At 44.9% G+C, this 24346-nt stretch overlaps 1 protein-coding gene across 3 annotated transcripts in view; it reads left to right on the top strand.

The window, feature by feature from the left end:
• The first annotated feature begins 2215 nt into the window (after positions 1-2215).
• LOC147895945 (uncharacterized) overlaps positions 2216-24346 on the top strand; it is a 40975-nt gene continuing 18844 nt past the window's right edge. For all 3 annotated transcript variants that reach the window (XR_015541892.1, XR_015541893.1, XM_087382664.1), the window contains exon 1: positions 2216-2500. Coding sequence is in view for 1 of the 3 variants with exons in the window: in XM_087382664.1 (XP_087238790.1) it covers positions 2435-2500 (66 nt within the window). In the remaining 2 variants the exon portion in view is untranslated. The remainder of the gene's footprint in view (positions 2501-24346) is intronic.

Raw genomic sequence — 24346 nt, 5'->3', positions numbered from 1 at the left:
CCACTTCCTAGAAAAGTTCTAAGGAATTGATAAGGTATTTTGGGGTTTTGATTATTGACCATAACAACATAGGTGCTAGAAAAAACTTAAAATTATCATGGATTGGAACTCGTGCGTATGAGTTTGAGTTTTACGTAAAGTTTTAAGATCAAGCTACCATCAAAAGGACAAGCTATTTTATTAACTTTTAGACAGTAATGATTATAGATTAGAATGAGTTTTTTTATAGTTGTAAAGCCCTATAGTCTAATAATGACAATAACACAAATGTTTAGATTGCTTTTGGACTTGGATAATCATACTTACTATGATTTATAAATTGAAGATAAAATTTTGTGATAGCTAGGTAAATTTGAGCTTTTACACATTTATTTGACACATATAACAGGTTCCAAAACCAACCATATTTTGTATAAGTCTTTAATATCATATTATAGAGTATCATGAGTTTTTAGGGGACCTAATATGATGTATAATATCAAATCTAGAACTTATTTTAATTGTTGATTACTTTACGATATTAGGATTAATTGATAGCATAAGAACCTTTAAAGGTCTAAAATATTTTTATAGAGTGGATCTAGTCATGAATGAGTGATAGCAATAATAAAAGCTTATATATATAACACTTATGGGTACTTCAAAATTATAACATGAGACTTGCTGTGAAACCTGTTTTGAATCCTACTTGGGTGAAAAGCTATCTTACTATAGTTTTGTGGGTAATCATGTGTGATGCTATTTTTTGTTTCTTATAATTTTTACAAATAGTCTTATGAGTCTACCTTAAGCATAAGAGAGGGAATCATCAAAACATGTACTTGGATCGGGTTGTGATTTTTAAGGGCACTTTTATGTCCTATTATGCTACCACTAGTGCTAAGAGCAAGGCCAGTATTGACATGCCACATATGTGGCATGTCAATATGGCCATTGCCCCTGAAAAGGACCCCTCAAGGCATGAAAGGGGACTCCTTGATGTGAAATATATGAATAATTGTGGGACTCCAATGTGGGTCTCATGTGACCTAACCAATTAAGGTAAATACATTCTCTTTGGTTTAATTAGGAGTAGCTACAACCACTACTAAAATAACTCTAAGATCCAGTGCGGTGGTTGCTCCGTTGCGGTGGTTGTGAATCTACATCAATGTGTAGATGATAGGTGACAAGCTATAGGTAGATGATAGATGGCGAGCTATGGGTAGATGATAGGTGGCAAGCTCCGGGTAGATGTGGCAAGATAGACTATCGATAGTGTGATGCACAAAGATGTAGCACAGGCACAAAGGAGGGCATAACTACTCATGTAGTGGCATGTGCCAAGCTATGTGGTGTTCAGAACAACAAGTTTTGACAGATTGCATCATATTATTACACCAGGAAAAATTTCGATGAGAGTGCAAGTCCGCTCAAAATTCACAATATCCCCCACTAGTGCATCACTTCACGACCCCAAAACTTCCGCTAAAATAATTTTGTGATTGTCTACACCCGATCGTGCATTGACCTAGCCTTTGGGCAAATTCATAGTCTTGACCCTATGAATATGTGTTATTTTCAACATTGTGGTGAGAGAAGATGCGTAGTGATAATCACCGATGTGATCAGTCCTGAAGTACACTTAAAATATCCACATGGAGACTTTGAAACATTGGGTGCTATGCTATCTTACAATGTGACATTTGTTATATGCAAGCACATAGAACGGGCATAGAACTCTTTGGGATCGAGATGAAAATATACTTTCAAGTATCAAGAGGCGACATCACGGTACTGATTATCGAACCCAAGAGAAATGTAATGTTATTTGAGGAGAATATGGAGAGGACTTTATGCAAGTTTGTTGCAATTAATTTTGCAATAGAAAAATGGAAAAAGATGATTGTGCGACCATATGAGCCTCAACGTTTGGAGTAAGACTTGTCCTAATAGACATAACCATCTTCTTCAAGATTTTTCTTGCTTTCTTCGTCAAGGTGATCAAGATTTGAGGTCAAGACTCTGAAAACGTAGGTTGAAAGGGAGAGCCGACAATGGAGCACATTGGTCGGAGAGCTCTGATGGCATGAGAGAGCCCCTAAGTGTGAATATTAGAGTGGGCTTTGTCGTGTGTGTAAGAATTGTGCTCCACGTAAGCAGTTCTATTTATCCAGGTTGTATGCTTTTATCAATTGGCTTCCTTCTTCTTTGTCATCTTTAAATCTTTGGATGATCTATAACTTAGAAAATTCATCTATCTATATTCGATCTTATCTGCCTTTGCATCCTTGTTTCAGGGAATATCATTTCAGAGAATCTGTTGCAAATTTCGAGTTTGGCGTCCCATTGTTCAAAAGATTTTTTGATGTTTGTCAATCATCGACGCTTGTAGTGACTTTCTTTATAGCTATGCCTCTGCCAGCACTTAGAGAGTAAGCATTTCGCTCCACGGATGGGGTGGGAGAGTAGCGGCCATTCAACCTATCCTGGTTTCGAAACATTATGTGAGAATCGAAAGGTTTTTCCTCTCTTTGCCAAGCTATGTATTTTGTATATTAACGATGGCTTGCATTCGATATAGATCGAAGCTAGTTGTATTACGGGAAATGGTACAATTCTTAGCTCTTGGCTCGTTCGTAACTAGGCAATATATGCGGTTAGTGTCAATTGGTATGCTTATAGTATAGCCGAGTCAAAAGTCGCAGGTTTGCGTTCAAGAAATTTGCCAATCGCAGGAGTATTTAGCCTGGATTTAAAGACGTCTGTACAGGCATCACATGTATATTTTGTAAAAGGTCTCCTTAGACAGTATAATCGTGAATTATTACGGAGAAAGTTTACCGTAGGCAGCTAAGAATGGTGAGAGAGCACTGGCGAACGCGGGAGTTTTCTAGAGCAAGTTTCTATCACAATCTCCAGTAGCTGGCCCCGGCTAATGATAATCTTTCTGAAGTAAAGACATGATGAACAGTCTACTAGTGAAAGCTCTGCGGATTTGCTTTCTGTGCCCTCAACTTTGATAACTGCCCTCAACGTTACTAGTGAAAGCTCTGCGGATTTGCGTCCTGTGCCCTCAACTTTGATAGCACTGCAAGAGGGTACTTTTTTTAATGTATCCGAACTACGAGTCCCACCTGTGCAACTGCGGGGCTCTTATCGTTGGAAATGATCTTATCAGATCATGTTTGATTTATATGAACTAAGATTGCACTTGATTGGGACTTTCAATCAGACAGTAGGAGAGGCGATTGACCAGAAAACGCTGGGGGTTGACCACCCGAACTGGGATGTGGAAAGCAAGTTCTTGTAAAATGATGTAGTGCGTGCTGAATAAGATTAAATTGTGTCAGCATCTGTCACAATACTGCACGCCTCACTGCTGCTTTGCCGTCTACAGCTTGGCCTGAGAATAGATCTAGCTTAGTAGGGATTTCGTGAAGCGTAGAAATGGCAGTTAGTTCATCAAAGGTGTCTTGGGGATATCGAAGAACAATGTCATGCTTGGATAGCTTTGTATGTGTAGAGATGTATTAAATCCTCTCTGGTGAGTTATGTGTAGAGCTTTGCAAGATGATGTTGCCATGGTGGATTGTTTCTTGCTCAGCCAAGAAATGCATGAACTGCCAATAAAGTTTCCACTTGGAGGAGTGTCTGGTATCATTATCGCCAGCCCAATCTGAATCACTGAAGCATGCAATTCAGAGACCGAGTACCCTGCAAATATTTGAAAACATGCTTTATAGCACATGAATGGTGTGTCTTTGGGCTGAGCATTTACCCGCTCAATTGGGATACACTGAACTGAATATCTGTTCGGGTATTGCAGAGATAAATAAGGCATCCAACAGCTTGACTGCATACAAGAGCATCAAAAGGTATCATGAAATAGGCTTGCAGTCCTGAAAACTGCAATCCCTCAATGTATTTTGACTGTTTGAGCACAATGCTTTCATCCGTTAATGCCCAAACATTAGCAAAAGCCCCATATGAGACATCTTAAATGCAGCTTCAAGATCATTCCTAAATCCTTCAAATTTTTCTTAGTTTGTGCCTGTGGTCAGTATCTTGGAAGTGGGGGCAAAGGTTTCATCATAATCTATCCCTTTTGCTGAGAATAGCCCTTGGCAACCAGCCTTGCCTTGTACTTGTCAATGGTAACATCATATCTTCTATTGATCTCATACGCCCACTTTGTCCCAAGAGCTTTCTTCCCTATGGGAGAATCCACCAGTTCCCATTTATTGTTCTTCCTGATAGAATCCAATTCTAACTGCACCTCATCCAATGCTCATTGTCTTGAGCATTCAATTCTAACGGCTTAGTTCATCTATATCTTATAGGGGTACTCATCCAAGCTGAATCAGCAAAGCTTACTCCACTTGTCCCTCTTGAACCAACCCTTGTCCTACTGGAGAGAGGGGCTAAGAGTGTGCTGTCCTGCACATCTAGAGATTGTTCTAAAGAAAGTTTCAACTAATTTGTAGCTTCTTGTTAAGAAAACCTCTCCTCTCTGACAACCTCTTGCACATCCTCCTGTGTGATAGGCTGATCTTGGACCTGATCTGTAGCATTTAAGGCTGATGTGCATCAACATGTGCAGGCTGAATATTTTGATCATCTACTGGCTGCGTTGAAGTGCCTCAAACTGTGAGTGGAAGTATTTTTTCAAACACATCTTGAGTACATATATGCGGCTGTCTATCAAGCTCATGGGCTGATCTGAGTGTTTTGCAAAAAATCACATCTCTACTAATGAAAATGCTTATTGTCTGAGGATTGTAGAGACAGTAAGCCGTGCTCTCTCTATTGTATCCAACAAAAATGTTGTTAATTGCATAATCATCCCACTTGCTTCTCAATTGACTAGCATTGTGCACAGCCAAACACCCTGAGGTAGTCCACCTTGGGTTTTCTGTTATACAAAGCCTCAAAGGGAGTCACAATTTTCAAGGTCTTGGTGGGGCATTGTGTTGCACACATTATTGCCTCCATCAACATCTGTGCGGTAACCTCTTCCAGAAATGCTGGAGCGCAGGTGTGCAGCAGCCTGTTCCAGAAAAGGTAAGTGAGTAGCCAGGGGGCTACTGCCTTTTATAGGCCTGACCCATCTGGTCGGCCAGATCTGGTTGGTTAGGTCGGCCAGATCTGGTCGGCCAGTTTTGGTCGGCCAGTTATGGCCTTTTTGGCCATTTATTTGGCCCTGACCTCGGTGTTTGGAGATTTGCCAGTTTTGGCCTTTCTGGCCATTTGTTTGGCCCTGGCCTCTGCATTTGGAGATTGCCTGTCTTAACACCCCCTCTCAATGTCCAAGGTAGAATGGCTCCAGGGGTTATCAAAAAATGGTTCTAGGGGTGATCTATCTTCTTCATCAGCCTTCTTGTTTTTTTTTTTTTTTTCGACAAGAGGGTTTTCATTTAGATGGAGATGCCTACAACGTAGGTTTTCATCTTCGCTAAATGCCCAGTAGTGATGGTACAATCAGAAAGTACAGAAAGAGAGGTACTTAAGGAGTGCCCTCGCAGGGGATTTGTTCGCTTCCTTAAGCACAAGTATACAAATACTGCTAAGGAGAAGGAGGCGGTACACCAATCCCAAGCTGTGGGCTAAGATGCTCAAGAATAGGTCGGTTAACCGGCTTGGTAAGAATGTCAGCATGATTATCGGCAGCTGGAACATATATCAATCGAATAGTACCCAATTCCACTTGCTCGTGAGTAAAATGAAAGTGTACGCCAACATGTTTGGTGCGGTTGGAGAAAATGGGATTGCCGGCGAGAGCGATGGCACTTTTGTTGTCGACGTAGAGGACCGTTGGTTTAGTACAAGGAAAGTGTAGCTCTGCTAGAAATTGTCGGAGATATATGGCCTCTGTGGTACAATCATACAAGGCCCGGTATTCAGCCTCAGTAGAAAATCCAGCAACAGTTTCTTGTTTACGGCTGGACCAAGAAACAGGTGCCGAGCCGAACGAGAAAATGTAGCTGCCATGAGAATGGCGATTGTCCGAGTCGCCAGCCCAGTCGGAATCAGTGTATCCCTGTAGTGTTAGTCCTGGTCTGAAATGTAAACCATAAGAGTAAGTACCACGTATGAACTGCAAGATACGAATACATGCATGCCAATGAGTGTGCTTGTCCAAGTCTTTTGAGAGCTTGACTGTGGGATCCAAGGGAGTGGCAGCTAGCTTAGGCTCGTGGGGAATGATCTGATCAAGGAGTTGAAGAGCATATTTCTGTTGAGAAACAAAGATACTTACCAGAATGCTGGACAACTTCCATGCCCAAGAAATAGGAGAGAAGACCGAGATCGGTCATCTCAAATGTGGTGCTGAGTTGTGTTTTAATGAATTGAAGTGTGGTGGTGGTAGAGCCCAAAAGCAAAAGATCATCCACGTAAAGTAAGATAAAGCAGACCCCCTCTGAAGATTGATGTATATATAAATTCGGATCAAAAGGAGTGGAATGAAACGGACCGAGGTGCTTGTTTAAGCCCATAAAGAGCTTTGCGGAGACGGAATACCTTATTTTCATGGCCAGGAGGAGAAAAACCTGGTGGGGGAGCCACATAGACTTCCTCATCGAGGTAGCCATTGAGAAAGGCACTCTTGACATCCATCTGATAGATAGACCAGCTGTGATGAGCGGCTAGGGCGAGGAGAAGGCGAAAGGATGTTAATCGAGCAGTAGGTGCAAAGGTTTCCTTATAATCGATACCATGTTTTTGGCGAAATCCTTGCACTTGTACTTGTCCAGTGTTCCATCTGCTTTGAGTTTTGTTCGAAAGATCCACTTTGTTCCTATGACCTTTTTGTGACTGGGTCGATCGACCAAAATCCAGGTCTCATTGCGATCAATGCTCTCAAGCTCCTGTTCCATGGCATGATGACACAATCTCTATTCTAACTCTCTCTCAGATCACGGGCGATGGCACTAGTTATTTCCACCCAGCCATACTCTCATGGATCGCATTTTTTTTCCAACAAATACGTCTCTTTTGTTTTTCCTAATGCATATCCACAAGACCCACAACTCCCTAGATGGTTCCCCCTTGCCACATGTCATCATTTTAGCCTTTTTCACTTGGTGCACCATTTACCCCTCTCTTGGGGCACATTTAAACCTTTTGCCCCTTGGCATTATTGCACATTTAGGTGCACCTAGGCCTTAGCACTCAGAACCACCTAGTCAATGCCATTTCACCCTGAGCTAGGACCTTGGCAGTTACTTCTCTTGACCATTTCATTTACGCACATTAAATATTACCAAAGTCGGTCATCTAAGAGAAAATGCCCACCGATCTTTCCGAGGTCATGCTATCTCGGCTAGAGCATAACATTCCTTCCCTCTTCAAGCATCAGCGTCCTCGATGATGAAATCTAGGAACACTCTCCGTAACTGGTATACGGATTCCCAGGTAGCTTCCGATAGAGGCTGACCATGCCATGCAACCAACACCATGGGTATCTTCCAATTTCGTATTTGCATTGTTCCTCGGTCCAGGATTCTTGTTGGTTTGTGTCTTGCATTATCCTCTATCTTCTGAAACAAAACCACACCTTCGATTAGTGAGTCACCAATATGCAAAAATTTCTTTAAACGAGAAACATGAAACACTGGGTGCACCTTACACCCTGGTGGTTGTAGAGGAATGTTTTCTATCATTGTAGGCAAACTCCAACAATGGCAACCACTTGTCCCATGTATGTTGCCTCAATGACACATATGCCCTCAGCATATCCTCTAAAGTCTGGTTGACTCTCTCCGTCTGACCATCCGTCTTAGGATGATCCCCACTACTCATTCCCAACTCAGTCCTTAGTGTCTCGAATACTGCTGTTCAAAAATGACCGGTAAATCTGACATCTCTGTCTGACACTATGGATCTAGGCAATCCATGCAGATGAAATATATGTCTAAAAAATAAATCCGCCACCTGCGGGGCACTAACAGACTCCCTAGTCGGAATGAAGTGAGCCATCTTGGTTAGACGATCAACCACCACAAGGATAGAATCATACCCTCCTTGTGTTATAGGCAGCCCTACAATAAAGTCCATGGAAATGCTCTCCCACTTACTTAGTGGTATCTCCAAGGGCTGTTAAAGTCCGGGTGGCTTCACCCGCCCGGCCTTGCTTACCTGACACGAAAAACACCGTGTCACATATTCATGAATATGCTTTTTCATCTTTGGCCAAAAGAAATCTCGCTTCACGAGATCATGTCTTCTCGATCCGTGGATGTCCCGCACACGGGCTATCATGGTACTGTCGAATGACTCTCTGCCTGAGATCATTCTGACTAGGTACTACAACCTTGCCATTTCTTTCTAGCATACCATCCCTTATGGTATATCTTGCATAAGTTTGGCCTTTTCTGGATGCCAGGTCATCCTTTTCATTTTCCCCGGGTTTTAACACGAGCCTTAGGCCACAAGCTCTGGACAAACTCGTCCACTTTTTGAGTTTCTCTGATCTCGGTCATTAGAGCACTCTCTAATACCGTGAAACTCAGGTTGTGCATAATGCGAGACAACGCATCAGCCACCTTATTATCTTTTCCTCTTCGGTACCGAATCGTTAAATTAAACTCCTGCATGAGCTATGCCTACCTAGCTTGGCGGCCCCTCAAGTCAGGCTGTTTACTAAAATGTTTCAGAGTATCATGATCCACATCCACATAAAACTCTGAACCATACAAATAATGCCTCCATGTTTTCAAAGCATGGATAATAGCATACAACTCCAATTCATGAGTTGGCCAATTCCTTTGAGAGGGAGAAAGCTTCTTGCTTTCAAAGGCTACTGGCCTTCCCTCTTGAAGGAGAACTGCTCCTACCGCAATGCCACTTGCATCGGTTTCAACGGTTTCTAGGGATCAACTATTTTTAACACCGGTCCTGTGACCACAGCTTGTTTTATGGTGTTAACTTTCTTGTTGATTCTGCCCCCATATAAAAGGTACTTTATCCGAGGTCAGATCAGTCAATGGCGATACTATTTCGGAATATCCTTTGATATGCCTTCTATAAAACTGGACAAATCCCAAGAATGATCGCAACGCGGTCAGACTCTGAGGGATTGGCCAAGTCAGTATCGCAGCCACTTTCTTTGGATCCATTTCTACCCCTTGTGGAGTAATTATGAATCCTAAATATTCAAGTCTAACCATACACAGTATAGTTTTCTTTTTATTTACATAAAGACTGGCTTTCCTCAAAGTACTGAACACTACTCTTAAGTGTTCACGATGCTCAGTAATACTTTTACTAAATATCAGGATATCGTCAATAAAATGTACTACGAACTTTCCTATATACGGACGTAGTAAATCGTTCATAAGCATGACGAATGTCGCTGGAGCATTGGTAAGTCCGAAGGGCATTACCAAAAACTCATAATGACCAAACCTGCTTCTAAAAGCGGTTTTATGCACATCCTCGGCTCTAATCCGGATCTGATGGTAGCCACACTTAAGATCTATCTTGCTGAAAATCACGGCTCCATGTAATGCATCTAGCAAATCATCAATCCGAGCCATCGGATACCTGTGCTTAACAGTGATATTATTCAATGCTTTGTAATCTATACAGAGGCGAAACGTATCATCCTTTTTCTTCTTTAATATCAGTGGCGAAGCAAAAGGTGAGAAACTTGGTTGAATCTGCCCCAACTTGAGGTATTCTTCTAGTTGTCTACGCACCTCCGCCTCTTCAGTAAAACTCATTCTATAGGGAGGTCTATTTACAGGTTCTGCCCCTGGGATCAGTTCAATTTTATGCTGAACTTTTCGCTCTGGAGGTAACCCATAAGGTAGTTCATCCCTAAAACATTCAGAGAACTTCTCTGATATCTCTTTAGCCAACTCGGCCATCTTCCCATCTTGGGTAGCCTCAGTGCTAGTCGATGCATTATCAATCGACTCTACCGATGCTATACACAGACACATAAACTCTTTCGGAGTCCTCCGAATTTCATGGCTGAAATCAGTGGTCCTCGAGGTAAATCCCTCTCACCTCGCAAAACATATTCTACCCCGTTCATCTTGAACTGGTAAATATGCTTCTTCCAATCAATGGCTGGATTTTTCCGAAAATGCCAAGCCATGCCTAGGGCTATATCTGCGTGAGCAAGTCTGGTCAATTCAAAGTCCAGCTTCTCAACATCGTCCTGAATTCGAAGTTCCAACTGGGTAACCCTTTGGTCCCATACTTCAGTTGAACTTCCGTCCGCCATCCTGACTGTATAAGCATAGTCAGACGGACTAGTTTTCAACTTGAGCCTCTTAATAAGCTTTGAGTTGATTACATTGTGTGTTGACGCTGAGTCAAACAACACAATCACATCATGACTGGCTACTTGCCCTTTCATTTTAATCAACTCGGGCTCATCGAAAACCGTATACCCCGTTGCTGCGGGCTTGGAAAGGATGTTATCAGGTGCACCGCTTACTAACTTAGTAACAGACACACTTAACAACACAGATACTAACCTCTGAGAAGGTCCCGCCAATTGCCTCTGCATATGTTCCGCATTGGGACTCTCCTGCATTTCCGCGTCGCATTCAGATATTATCATATTGGCCGTGCGACGGTCTTTATTCAGTGGACAATCTTTCCACTGATGTCGTTGAAGGCAGCCGAAGCACAATCCTTCTTTTCTAGCTTTCTCCTTTTGTTCAGGGGTCAATGAGGACTTTGACTAAGCCCGGGCTGCCATTGGAGTTATTTTCCTTTTCACCCCAACGGTGGTACTTGTTTTTGGTGGTCCCTCAACCGGCTTCACCTGCTTGGTTTGGCCACTTGGCTGTGAGACACTTGCCTTTGAAGTCCATTTCCTCTGAAACCCCCCTTTTCTCGGGTACTCATACTGAGTCCCTGCCTGTACAAATCCACTAGATCTGCCTCTGGCATCCTCATAGTTCAGGGCTACTGCAATAGATTCATCTAATGTAGTCACATATTTAGCCCGAACTTCCATTTTGATCTTGTCGTTCAGTCCATAGATATAGTCTTTTAACTGAACCGACATAGGGAGAGGGTCTGTTATTTTCATGACACATTCCCTGAATTTGTCAGTGTACTCTGCCACCGACAGACTCCTCTGACGAAGATTTCTATAAGCATCTCAAGCTCGGGACTCTTCATCAGGTGGAAGAAAGTGTTTCTTAAATTCAGCTTTAAACCCTTCCCAGGTGGTAGGAGCAACTTGATCCTTCTGTTGCTTTATCCACCATTGATCCGCTGCCTCAATAAACAGGTGAGTGGCCTTACGGATTTTCTTTAGATCAGATCTGATTTCACAAATGGCGAAGGCTTCTTCCTATTTGTGTAACCAAACCTCGATCACATTAGAATTGCGCTCGGTCATCCGACCAGCGTACTTCTCCGGTCTATAGTTAGCAATATTAGGCACCTTGACCCTCGCGCGCTCTGATGAATGTATACTGGGCTCTGGCTCTGCTGGAGCTTTGCCCTTATCAATTCTAGATGGTCTAGCCGACAAGGCTTGCACCATCTCCCTAATCTCATTCTGACCAGCGTTCACTTGAAGCTGCTGGTTCATAATTTGCTGTAAAGCATCTTCTAATACCGAAATCCTACCGACCAAAGTAGGTGTTGTGTGATGTGACATTTGTTGTGTAGACCGTGCTCTAGACTCACTAGGATTCACCGTGGAATCTTGTCCTTTTGCCTCCATCGTTTCAAAAGGGAAAATAGTTTTTTAAAAAAAAAAAATAAATAAAAAGATTTCCCTTTTGTTATACAGAAAAGATAAACGACAGTCCTTGCTGTACAGAACGAATCGACTGCAACTCAGAATTTTTTTATAAAAGAGGAAAAACGCTCCCTAGAAGCTCCACGAAGACTGAGTAGGGGCGTTCATTCAGAAGATCCCGTGCCTTCCTTTATTTCTTCTGTGCGCAAATCTGTCACGTCTTCCCTTATTTCTTCTGTGCGCAAATCTGTCACGTCAAAAGCATTTGCTGCTAACTGCGCTCAGGATTATAATGGTAAATATATGGCCTGCAACTGCGACTTTGTTCCGGCCACTCCGATTCGTCAGGACAGTTATGATACGCAGGTCATCGCCTGTCGGTGCTCCACCAGGGAGGTCTAGGCCTGGAATTCGTTGACTGATCGAATTCCCGTAGGCTCATTGATGGACAACGCTCTGATGGAGGAAGGCCTGCGTAAATGCCCGTCAACACTACGCCACGTCGTCGCAGCAGAACGTCAACCTGAGATGCCCGTCAACACTATGCCACGTCGTCGCAACAGAACGTCAACCTGCTCCGCTATTCCCTACTACCAGCGTGGCAGGGGGTCGTGAGAAGAGGATCGAGGAACGGGAGAAGCAATGGGTTGGAGAGAAAGAAGTTTCGGGGGGAGAGAAAGAGGTTTCGGGGGGAACGGGAGTAGGTGCGTCATCAACAGGGAGAATAGAGGGATTTTTTAGAACATCTCTTTCATCGAAGACCACATCACGGCGAACCAAAACTTTATTTGTGCGAGGATCAAATAAACGACAAGCTTTGGCTTCCGCTGAGTAGCCAACGAGAAGTAGAAGTTCAGCACGAGGTTCTAGTTTACCGCGAGTATCATTGGGAGTATGAGTGTACGCGCGGCATCCAAAGATGCGGATATGAGAAATAGAGGGTCGGTAGCCATAGAAAGCCTCAAAAGGCGTCATGTTCGGGATGGGCTGAGTAGGGCAACGATTAAGGAGATAGACAGAAGTATTCACAGCTTCTGGCCAGAGACGTTCGGGCAACTCGGCTACAAAAAGCATGGAGCGTGCCATGTTCATGACTTTGTGCTGTCTCCTTTCGACACGAGCATTTTGGGAGGGCGAATTGGGAGATGTAAGATGGCGTTGGATACCATGCTCGTGAAGGAAGTGAGTGAATTTATGGGAAATGAATTCACCACCATTATCACTACGAGCAATCCCAATAGGCTTCCCCGTTTGATTTATGACCAATCGAGCCCAAGTAGATCCACAATTAAGAAGAAATATTGTGAGCCATTCAATGAAGGAACATGAGATTTGCCACTAATATCGAGGTGGATTAGACGCAATATCTCACTGGCTCGAGAAGTGGAATGAGAAGGAAAAGGAGTTCGGCTTTGTTTGCCTAATTGGCATGGACGGCAAATATCTTTGTCTCGCGATAATTTAGGTAGGCTATCAACCAAATGATCCTGAGACATTTCATATAAAGAGTCATAGGACAAATGTCCCAGACGATAATGCCACAATCGTTCTGTGTCAGTTGGATCTTTCAGGGTAGCAAGACCATGAAGCCGATGAAACTCAGAGCCGGTATTGGAGGGAGTCTCAAGAAATTGTGTCATGAGGTACAGACCATGAGGTTGGGCTTCGGAGTCCCGATGTCTCATCTTTGATTTCGACATGCATCTTTGTAAAATAGCACCGCGCGGCCAAGAAGGCAAAGTTGATGGACGGAAAGAAGATTGACCCCTAATTGGGAGACATTAAACACTTGATCCAAGTGAGCAAGATTGGGGCCTTTGTCGGTATCAAATGTGATTGAACCAACGCCACGAATAGGAGCGACAGAGTTATTGCCACAACGGACTCCCCCTGTTGCCGGTTGGCGAGAAATGAAGAAATCATGATGAGGGGTCATATGATGAGTGGCTCCACTATCCACAATCCAAGGGGCTTTAGGGCCACATGGAAGAGTATGAAACGCTGATCCAGATATGGATGGGGAGGAGTCAAGCTCGGTGATATGGATCAAGGCTTGAGAAGTGAAGTCTAGAGAATCTCCAGTGGACCAGTCAGACAGGCCTTCGGGAGTGATGAAGGGAGTGTTGGGGTAAAGGCACATTGCCACCCATTTATTAAAGATAAGACATCTATGACCGTCTTAAGACAGTCATACCTAATCCTAATAAAAACTAATGAGTTTGTGGTGTGGCTCATCACTTCACACCCACACACTTGTGTCTTCTCTCTCTCACACTCTCTCCCTCTTACTCTTCTTCCCCCTTCAGGCCCTTCAACTGGTATCAGAGCCACTTCTCCCTCTACCCTTGCCTACCCACACCCCTCGACCTCTACCTAGCCTCTGCAAGGGCCAACGGGCCAGCAGGCGTCAGCGCAGGTCAGTAGGTGACAGCGCTATACGGACGTTGTACGGACGTACGTCGTCCGTACATCTGTACGGACGGGCGTCGCAGATCTGCAGGCAGCGAAGGCATCGCAGCGCGGGGCGCATCGGCAGCACGGGCGCGGGCACAGATCAAGGCGCGGGCGCGGATCAGGGCGTAGAGCAGGGCACGGGCTACAGTAGCAGCTGCTAGCTGCTATCCTGCGCAGGGGCAGCCAGTGCACAGCACTAGGCCGCGCAAAGGCCAGAGCGCGGAGCGCGTGCTCAGGTACGGACATCCGTACCTGCTGTACGGACTCCGTACAGGAGCCGTACATCCGTACGGATCTACACTCCGCAGGTACAGGGAGCTGCATCAGGGAGACCGTCGAAATTTTTTTTTTCTTCTCTCTTATGGGATTCTGCACACGTGCGCAGGTACATCAAGTACAGCCAGCAGAATTTTTTTTTGGGAAGAAAAAGAAGGAGAAAGAGCTCTCTGCTCTTGATTCAGGATCATCTTTCAGTTCACAAAACTGTGTTTTCTTGAAAGTACAGCAAGTACCTTCATTTACCTCGTGCTTGAGGTGAAGAGAACCACATTGTGTGGTTGATTGCACAGTTGTCTGTTTTCGTGAAGGAAATGCCTTGATTTTGCAGAGGACTTTTATGCTTTTACTGGGCTTGAATCTCAGTTTCCGGGTGAGCAGATCATAGGGCTTTTGCCTGGCAGTTGATGCTTTGTATGCCTTGAGGTAGTGTGGTGCCACAGAGCACACATTTGCCTCGATTTCCGCAGTGTCGAGGTGACATTTTCTTGCTGGTCACATTTCTTGTTCAACACTCAGAGAACCTCAGTTGAGCCACGCTTGGCCAGGGCGCATCGAGTTTACTCGGTCCCTAACTGTCCATCGTTGACAGTGCTCAAAAGGTTCATCATTGAGTGTTTGTACGTTGGGATCTGTGTATGTCATTTCTACACAGGACAGTATATGCATTACACTGTTGGTTGATTTTGTCAGAGAGATTTTCACATTGCATGCTACCTCAGTGTTGAGGTGTTCTTCACTTGGTTCAGGTGTCAGATCAAGGGGCTTTTGCCCAGATTTTGTTTGATAGCACTTGGGTTACCGACAGAGATCTTCAGATGCATTTTATCCCCTTGGCAGAAGGGTGATTGCTTGGGATTTATCCCATTTTCTGTTGCGGGTTTTGTGACAGGCTGAAGTGTCATTTTTTTTTGGGTGTTTGCCAAGTGGTTTATGCATATTAACTCAGTGCAATACCTCATCTGAGGTGGGAGAAGTGATCAGTACAGCCAGTACAGCAGTGTTTACAGCAGTGTTTGTGCTTTGTCAGCTGATTATGCACTGTTAAGCACTTGTTGAGCAGCTGCAGCAGTCTGAAATTACTGTTTTTATGCCTATTTGAGCACGGTACAGTGTTTCAGAAGGTACAGTAACTGGGAGAATTTTCTGTTTTGCTGCAGATTTCCTGACAGTAAAAAACAGCACTATTGTGAGTGCTCCTGGCTCTTGATAGAGCAGGTTTTTTCTGAGAAATCAGAATTTTTTATTCAGTCTTTTTTACTTCCAGGGAATCAGATACTTTCCTTATCTGATATGGCATCAGGGGGAAGTGAATCTTCAATTCTGAACATAAAGAAACTGGAAGGAGCACACAATTATGCATTATGGGCAGAACAGTGTTTGAATGTACTTCTGTTAAAGAAGATTTCTAAGCCCATAAGGGTGAAGGGTGTCAAGCCATCTGACATGGCAGCTGATGACTGGGAAGAGCTTGATTTGTCTGCAAGGGCAGCTATCATGCTCACTATTTCTGACACTCTTGTGTTCAATGTTCAGGCTGAAAAGACCTCTTATGGTCTATGGCAAAGGCTAGAAGAATTGTATGCCCAAAAGAGCTCAGCCAGTAAGGTTTATTGGTTGAAGAAGCTGGTTGATCTTCGCATGAAGGAAGGTACAGCTATGACCTCACACTTGAGTGAGTTCAATGCCATCTTTACACAGCTAATTGCACGGGGATTGAATCTTGATGAGGAGTTCAAGGCTACTTTCTTGCTGTGTACCCTCCCTGAGAGTTGGGACACTTTCAAGACCACCCTGTCAAATTCGAATGTCACTCTTATTTATGCTGATGTAGAGAGCTCTCTCCTTATGGAGGAGATGAGCAGGAAGAATAATGCGAGCAGCAAGTCTTCAAATGCCTTGCAGGTACAGGATAGAGGCAGGACTCAGCAGAAGGGGAGATCTGCTAGTAAGTCCAAATCCCGCAGTCAGTCCCGTGGCAAAAAGGATATTGAATGCTTTTATTGTGGCAAGAAGGGACATGTGAAGTCTAAGTGCTTCAAGTTCATACGGGATCAGAAAGCCAAGAAGGCTGAAACAAAGGATGCAGGCAATGGAAGCAAAGGCAAAGGCAAGGCCAAGGCAGATGACTTGGATGCAGTGAATGTTGCAGCAGAGGACAGTGACAGTGACATACATGATGTTTTATGCTCTTCTGCTGTAATAGCACATGCTTTGGTTATTGATGGCCATGACATGCACACCTAGCTCTTGGATTCAGGTGCTTCTTTTCATGTTACTCCTCATAGGGAGTGGTTTACTTCCTACACAGGTACTCATGGAGTTGTTCATCTTGGGAACAACTATGCATGTCAGATTGCAGGGATTGGCAGTATACAGATAGTATTTCCTGATGGACGCATATTCATGCTTGATGGTGTCCGCCATGTGCCGCAAATCAAGAAAAATCTGATTAGCACTGGCTTATTGGATGACAGTGGTTACCACACCACATTTGGGGATTCCAAATGGGTGATTACTGATGGCTAGGCTGTAGTGGCTGAGGGTTTTAAGAGTGATACCTTGTACCCTCTTTATGTTTCCAGTGTGGGTAATCATGTTGTTGCCATAACCGAGCTGCCAAAGGTTTCATTGTGGCATAGCCGGTTGGGACACATGTCTGTTAAAGGAATGCAAGAACTGTCACGTTTGGGTTATCTGCCGTCTCTTTCTTTTTCAGATTTGCCTACTTGTGATCATTGTATATTTGGCAAGCATTCTGTGACTCCTCATAAGAGGAGAACTCCCCAGAATAGAGCACCACTTGATCTAGTGCACACTGATTTGTGTGAGATGCCACAGTTATCACTAGGGGGTGCAAAATATTTTATTACTTTCATTGATGATGCCACACGCAAAGTGTGGGTCTATTTCTTGAAGCATAAGGGCGATGCCTTAGATGCTTTCAAGAAGTTTGTGGCTCAGGTTGAGAATCGGACAGGTCGCAGGCTGAAATGCCTCAGATCCGATAATGGGGGTGAGTATGTGTCACATGCTTTTGTGCAGTTTTGCCAAGCTAAGGGCATCAAACAGGAACCCACAGCCCCTCATAATGCATCTCAAAATGGTGCAAGTGAGCGTATGAATCGAACTATTCAGGAGAAGGTTCGATGTATGTTGTCTTATGCTGCATTACCCCATGGCTTTTGGGCAGAAGCCGTGCAAACAGCAGTTCACATTATTAACAGGTCGCCAAACAAGGCTTTGGAGTTGAAAGTGCCAGAGGAGGTGTGGTCTGGCAAGCCACCTTCATATAAGCACTTACGTGTATTTGGCTGCGAGTGCTTTGCTCATGTACGCAAAGAACTGCGCACCAAACTGGATCCAAAGTCTATCAGATGCATCTTTATGGGTTATGGTGACGAAGGTGAAATGGGGTACAGGTTATGGGATCCTGTTAAACAGAAGATTATACGCAGCAATGATGTCATCTTTAAAGAGGATAGTGTACACAAGGAACCCGTGCAACCTGTGGAATACAGGAGGGTTATTTATGATGATGTTGGACAGCAAAGAATGCCCATTTATATGCAGCAGCAGGCTGCTGCAGATAACCCTGTTCAAGAGGGTATACAGGCTGAAAATCAGCCAGATAATTTTGCCAATGATGCACCACTGGATATGACAGCAGATGGGGCTGTAGAACAGCCAGATATGGTGGTACAGCCACCCGTCATGCATGACGAACAGGCTGGACAGCAGCCTAATCCGGAACATTTTGTTAGGAGGATCACCCGTGTACAACGGCCTCCTGCCAGGTTTGTTCCAGGAGCCAATAATGTGGCTGATTTTATCATGCTGACAGATTGTGGTGAGCCTTCCAGCTTCAAGGAAGCTATGGGAAGAACAGAGAAAAAGAAGTGGGAGAAAGCCATGCAGTCAGAAATGGACTCCCTACTTCAAAATGATACATGGGACTTGGTGCAGCTACCTGCAGGCAGAAAGGTTTTGCCATGCAAGTGGGTTTACAAAGTCAAAGTGGATTCAAATGCTTTACCGAGGTATAAGGCCAGATTGGTTGCCAAGGGATTTAAGCAGGAGAAGGGCATTGACTTTGATGAGATCTTTTCCCCTGTAGTCAAGATGACTACTTTGAGAGCAGTGTTAGCTCTTGTTGCTCATGACGACATGGATTTATGTCAGATGGATGTGAAGACAGCTTTTCTTCACGGAGATCTCCATGATGAGATCTATATGAGTCAGCCAGAGGGATATGCTGTTAAAGGGAAAGAGCAGCTTGTGTGTAAGCTCAAGAGGAGCTTGTATGGACTCAAGCAGGCGCCAAGAGAATGGTACAAGAAGTTTGATGCCTTCATGCAGTCCCAAGGGTATCATAGGTGTGAGACCGATCATTGCTTGTACACCAAACGGGCAAAGGATGGCAGTTTGATGCTACTCATTCTATATGTGGATGACATGCTTATTGCCAGTAAATCTCAGCATGAGATTAGTGCTTTGAAGAAACAACTGCATAAGTCTTTTGACATGAAAGACTTGGGTGATGCAAATCATATTCTTGGCATGCGGATTACTCGTGACAGGTCCAAGGGACTTTTGTTTCTGTCACAGAAAGAGTACATTGACAAAGTACTGCAGCGCTTTAAAATGGAGGGGGGGAAGTCTATTAGTATCCCGTTGCCTCCACATTTAAAACTCAGCAGTAAGGACAGCCCCAAATCAGATGATGATAAGGCTGAAATGGCCAAGGTTCCGTATGCATCTGCAGTTGGATCTTTGATGTATGCCATGGTTGCCACTCGTCTGGATATTGCTTTTGCGGTGGGAGTCATCAGCAGGTATATGGCAAATCCAGGCAAGCGGCACTGGGAAGCAGTGAAAGGTGTCTTGAGGTATCTCAAGGGTACCAAAGACTTGTGCATATGCTATGGTAGGCAGGATGCATTGGTGCATGGTTTTACAGATTCAAACTATGCAGGGAATGCAGATAACCGGAAGTCTACTACTGGTTATATTTTCACATTTGCAGGTTGTGCTATATCATGGGTGTCTCGGTTGCAGAAATGCATTGCACTGTCAACTACTGAAGCTGAATATGTTGCAGCCACTGAGGCTTGCAAGGAAGCAATATGGCTTACTCGGCTGGTGGGAGACTTGGGCATTACAGGAGATATGCCAGTTTTGCATTGTGATAGTCAGAGTGCTATCATGTTGGCAAAGAATCCGGTCTTTCATCAGAAGACCAAGCACATAGATGTGAAATATCATTTCATCAGGGAGGTACTGGAAGACAAGCGACTTGAGCTTGTGAAGGTGCATACTGATGATAATCCTGCAGATTTGCTCACTAAGAGCTTGCCTACAGAGCGGTTTGCACATTGCCGCCACATCATGGGATTAGGATAAGACCATTCTTATTTTATGGTCTTGTATACAGTAACTGTATATTGCTGTAATTTTTATTCTTTTCTCCCCTTTAGGCACATTGGCCTTTAGGTGGGAGGTTGTTGGGGTAAAGGCACATTGCCATCCCTTTATTAAAGATAAGACATCTATGACTGTCTTAAGACAGTCATAGGGTAAAACCTAATCCTAATAAAAACTAATGAGTTTGTGGTGTGGCTCATCACTTCACACCCACACACTTGTGTCTTCTCTCTCTCACACTCTCTCCCTCTTACTCTTCTTCCCCCTTCAGGCCCTTCAGGGAGGGGATGGGGTGAAATGATTAGTGACATGGCCCTGTGGTCTCCAAAGGCTAGCGTTAGGTGGAGGAGGACTACTCCTAGGGCGCCAACGAGGTGGCAGAGGAGTCGTGGTGGGGGGCTGTGGGAGAATGCCTTTGGCTTTGGAGCGACATTCGTCATCAACATGCCCAACTTTCTGGCTTTCTGGCAATGCTGACAAAACCGGTTCTTTTTGGGAAGGTTGTGCTAGGCGGGTTTAATACCAGAGGAGTTATTGGAGTCAGGAGTGGGAGAGGGCTTTCCGGAGCTGAGTTGATCTTTTTGAATCCCGGAGAGAAGAGCCCCCTCTGAAGCAGGAACACTATGTTTTTGGTGGATCTGAGAGTAGAGACGAGCATAACGCAAGTGTTGACATCCAAACTCATAAAAAGTAGGAACGGAGGGTTGAGAAATGATTTGCTGCATAAAACTAAAATACTTGGGCGGGAGTTTGTCCAAAAAGAAAGTAACTTGGTCATCCTTGGATTTGGGAGGACCAGTTGTGGCAAATTCAGCAATTAACCGCCGGTAGTCTGCCAGTTTGACCTTGAGATCATCGTCAATAGTGATATGGAATTGTTGGAGATCGTGGTCAAGATTGATGCGACGAGTACGATCTCGGGCCGCATAGCGGTCAGTGAGATGTGCCCATCGCTCAGAGGCAAGGTCAAAATGCTGTAATTGAGAGTGAAATTCAGGCAAAAGACCTTGCATGATTTCGACAATGGCAGTGGCATTACGATGTCGCCACGAGCGAACTACCTGATAAGGATAAACATGAGGATTGGGTTGCGGTTCAGTACCTTGAACGAGTTTCCATAGGTCTTGAGAATCAAGCACATGGCGCATGAGATTTGACCATGTGGTATAATTAGACCCGTTAAAACGAGTCATATCAGTAAAAGCATGTTTGGCTGGTGCAGAGACAGGGTGAGAGGAAGAAAGGGAATGATAGGGAGAAGCAACCGGTGGATGCATGAGAGGACTCAGAACAGGAGCGGAGTGAGAAGGAGGGAGAGGTGGCACCACCGAAGGAATAAAAGGATTCGGAGAAGGCCGTGAGGGGGAGGGATAAACATGAGAGGTGGGATATGACATGAGAGGGGAAAAAGGGGCAGCGGGAGAGATAGAGGGAAATAAACTATAGGAGCCTAGTGGCATGGGAGAAGACGGAGGATGAGAAGCCACTGGAGGAAAGATGGCAGCGGAAGATATGAGAGGGATGGGAGGGAAGGAAGAATGAGAACCGAAAGCAAACTCATTGTCTGACGCTTTTCTCCTTTCTCGTCTACGAGTGTTCACATGCATGTATGGATTTGTGTCCTCCTGATTACTCGTTCCTATGCCTTGCATAACAGACGGAGTTGCACCAAGGGAATAGGGCAACATACCTTGCACTGATTCTTGTGGGATAGGCATTGTCGAATAACCCATTGTCCTCATGCCGGCTTGTCCTCTTTCGTCAGGGTATACTTGTTCTTCGTCGGCACCGAACTTGAAATGTTGCTCTGCTTCTTCCGAGTTGAATAGAGGTCCTTGTTGACGTATTGGAGAAAAACGTGGAGAAGAAGCAGCATGGGGTGTGCGGGTACCTGCTTCAAGTTCCTTCCATTTCTGAAATTCAGCAAATTCTTTAAAGAGTTTGGAGAGGTATTCATTACCTTCGATCCTTGCAGACTCTCTCTCGACATATGACGAGGGTGGTGGTTGAATAGAGGTCGATTCGGGCTGAGATCGCTTCGGGGAAGAAGGAGAAGACATCTTCAGTTGATGATCTATCTTCCAAGCTTTCCAGGTCAAGGCTCAGGTGTCGATAGGCACACCTTGCTCTGATACCATATAAAGAAAGTTCTTGGAGACAAATAAAACAGCACTGAAGACTAATGATAGCTGAAGAAGAAATATATATCACCAAAGAAACTCAATACAAGATAAGAAATATCTGAGAAAGAAACTGTGGAGGGAGCAAACAGCAGTCCTCCAGAAAGAAACTGTGGAGGGAGCAAACAGCAGTCCTCCAGAACAGCCAACTGAAGTGGGCTCTGCACTAGCTCCACTAGCTGGAACTGAACCAGATCTGGGTCAGTAACCTGTTGCCAGAAGAGCAAAGGTTTGCTGCAGATCTGGAGAAAATAATACAGCAGCAGTAGAGATATAAGTCGATGCTGATCTGGAGCAGCAGCAGGAGAGGATGATGGAGCTGAAGCAGAGGAGGCAGAGATGCTGGAGCTGAGGCAGAGGAGACCGAGATGCTGGAGCGGAAGCAGGAGTGGAGGCAGAGGATGCTGGAGAGGATGCAGGAGTGGAGGCAGAGGAAGCCGGAGAGGATGCAGGAGTGGAGGCAGAGGATGCAGGAGTGGAGGTAGAGGAAGCTGGAGAGGATGCAGGAGTGGAGGCAGAGGAAGCAGAGGCGGTAGAAATGCTGGAGCGCAGGTGTGCAGCAGCCTGTTCCAGAAAAGGTAAGTGAGTAGCCAGGGGGCTACTGCCTTTTATAGGCCTGACCCATCTGGTCGGCCAGATCTGGTCGGTTAGGTCGGCCAGTTCTGGTCGGCCAGTTATGGCCTTTTTGGCCATTTATTTGGCCCTGACCTCGGTGTTTGGAGATTTGCCAGTTTTGGCCTTTCTGGCCATTTGTTTGGCCCTGGCCTCTGCATTTGGAGATTGCCTGTCTTAACAGTGTTTAACTACAGAATCCACAACTTCTTTACTTATGTGTACTTCACAATTATGTGTGTGTGTGCAAGCTAGTAAATAGACAGTGCTTCACAAGAGAGATTTAGAATCCACAAAAGGTATATTTCTGTCCTACAACAGGATACATTTCAAAAGAGAGATTTAGAGTCCCACCAAACTGTGGTCCTCTGATCTTACAAAAAGTTCTCCTACTATCTCCTTGGCACTTTTAGATCCTTGAGCCTGCGTGCTCTAGGTGGGCAGCCCTTCCAAGCTTTGTCTGCAGCCCTCCAGCACTTCTTTCTCCTCCTGCATGTAGGTCCTGTTCTGCTGCTCGAATCTGCTTGTTGTTAGCTGCTCTAGATGATGTGGAATGATGCCCTTAGTGCCCCTTTTCATAGGGCTGAAAGCGCCTCAATATAGACGACTGGGTAGGGGGAGTTGGGCCGAACCAAAGAGTCCCCCCCACCCGACTTCTTGGTCTGTGAATACCCCCCTGGTGGGGGCACATATGTAGAGGGTTGGCTGGCCCTGCCTGTCCACGTGGCAGGGTTGGCTGGCCCTGGTCCTAGGCAGGCCTGCCAAACCCGACTATTTCTGGCCTATTTTGCCAGCCCAAAACTGCACCAAACAGCTGCCTCTGCTGTCCCTGCTGTTCTGCCTCCTGTTAGGCTACTTCCAGCCCAGGAACCCTCTGCACATGCCTCCGTACACACTGCTGCAGGTGTCTGTACTGCTGGATCAGCCATCTGTACCAGTGCTAGCATCATCGCTGATGTAATCGCCCTTGTTTGTACTGGATACCCTGTGCAATCTTGCTGCCTCCAGTTGCAGGCAGCCACGTGGCACATCCATACCAGTTTTGTCCACCATGGTGGCCTCCAATTGCCAGGTACTTGCTCCTTTGTGCTGCCCACATGGCAGCCATTATGCCACCCATGTGGCAGTCCCTCAAACCCTTGGTACACCCCCCCATGCTCTCCTCATTTGGGGGCTTACAGATGGGGAGGTGACCAACTCTATTCCTACGCTCATTCCTTGCCTTAATACATATTCTCCAAGGTATCCCAAGCTTCGTCTTGGAGGAATGGATACGAGGTATGATGAACCTCTTAAGAGACAAGGTAATAAGTGAAGCTTGGGCATCTCTGGCATCCCATCTCCTTAGATCCTAAGTAGGGGCAGTAGGTGCAACTGGTGCAGCTGGCGTCAATGTGCTGTCTATCACGTGGATTACCTCCTGTTGATATGTACCAGGAGCAATGACTGCATCTCTTGGACGGACAATCTTAATTGTAACAAAACCCCATAGACTCTTTGCAACCAACAACTTCATTACCATAAAGTTCCATAGGGAATAATTGGTGCTATCCAATTTATCCTCCTATGCCAAAGTCAAAAAACATCTCCTGAACATTAATTCTGATTCTGAGCTATCTTCAAAGATGAATGCACAAACAGTTCCAAATCACATGCTGTGAATTATACAAAAGAACACTGCTCCGCAAGAGAATACTTGGCTAGG

This window comes from Dipteris shenzhenensis, chromosome 12, assembly GCF_047967505.1.
Source record: "Dipteris shenzhenensis isolate YYH24624 ecotype China chromosome 12, Dip_SZ_1.0, whole genome shotgun sequence".
Classification (NCBI taxonomy): Eukaryota; Viridiplantae; Streptophyta; class Polypodiopsida; order Gleicheniales; family Dipteridaceae; genus Dipteris; species Dipteris shenzhenensis.
Note: the sequence above shows the minus strand (reverse complement) of the source record. Positions and strands in the feature narration are given on the sequence as shown.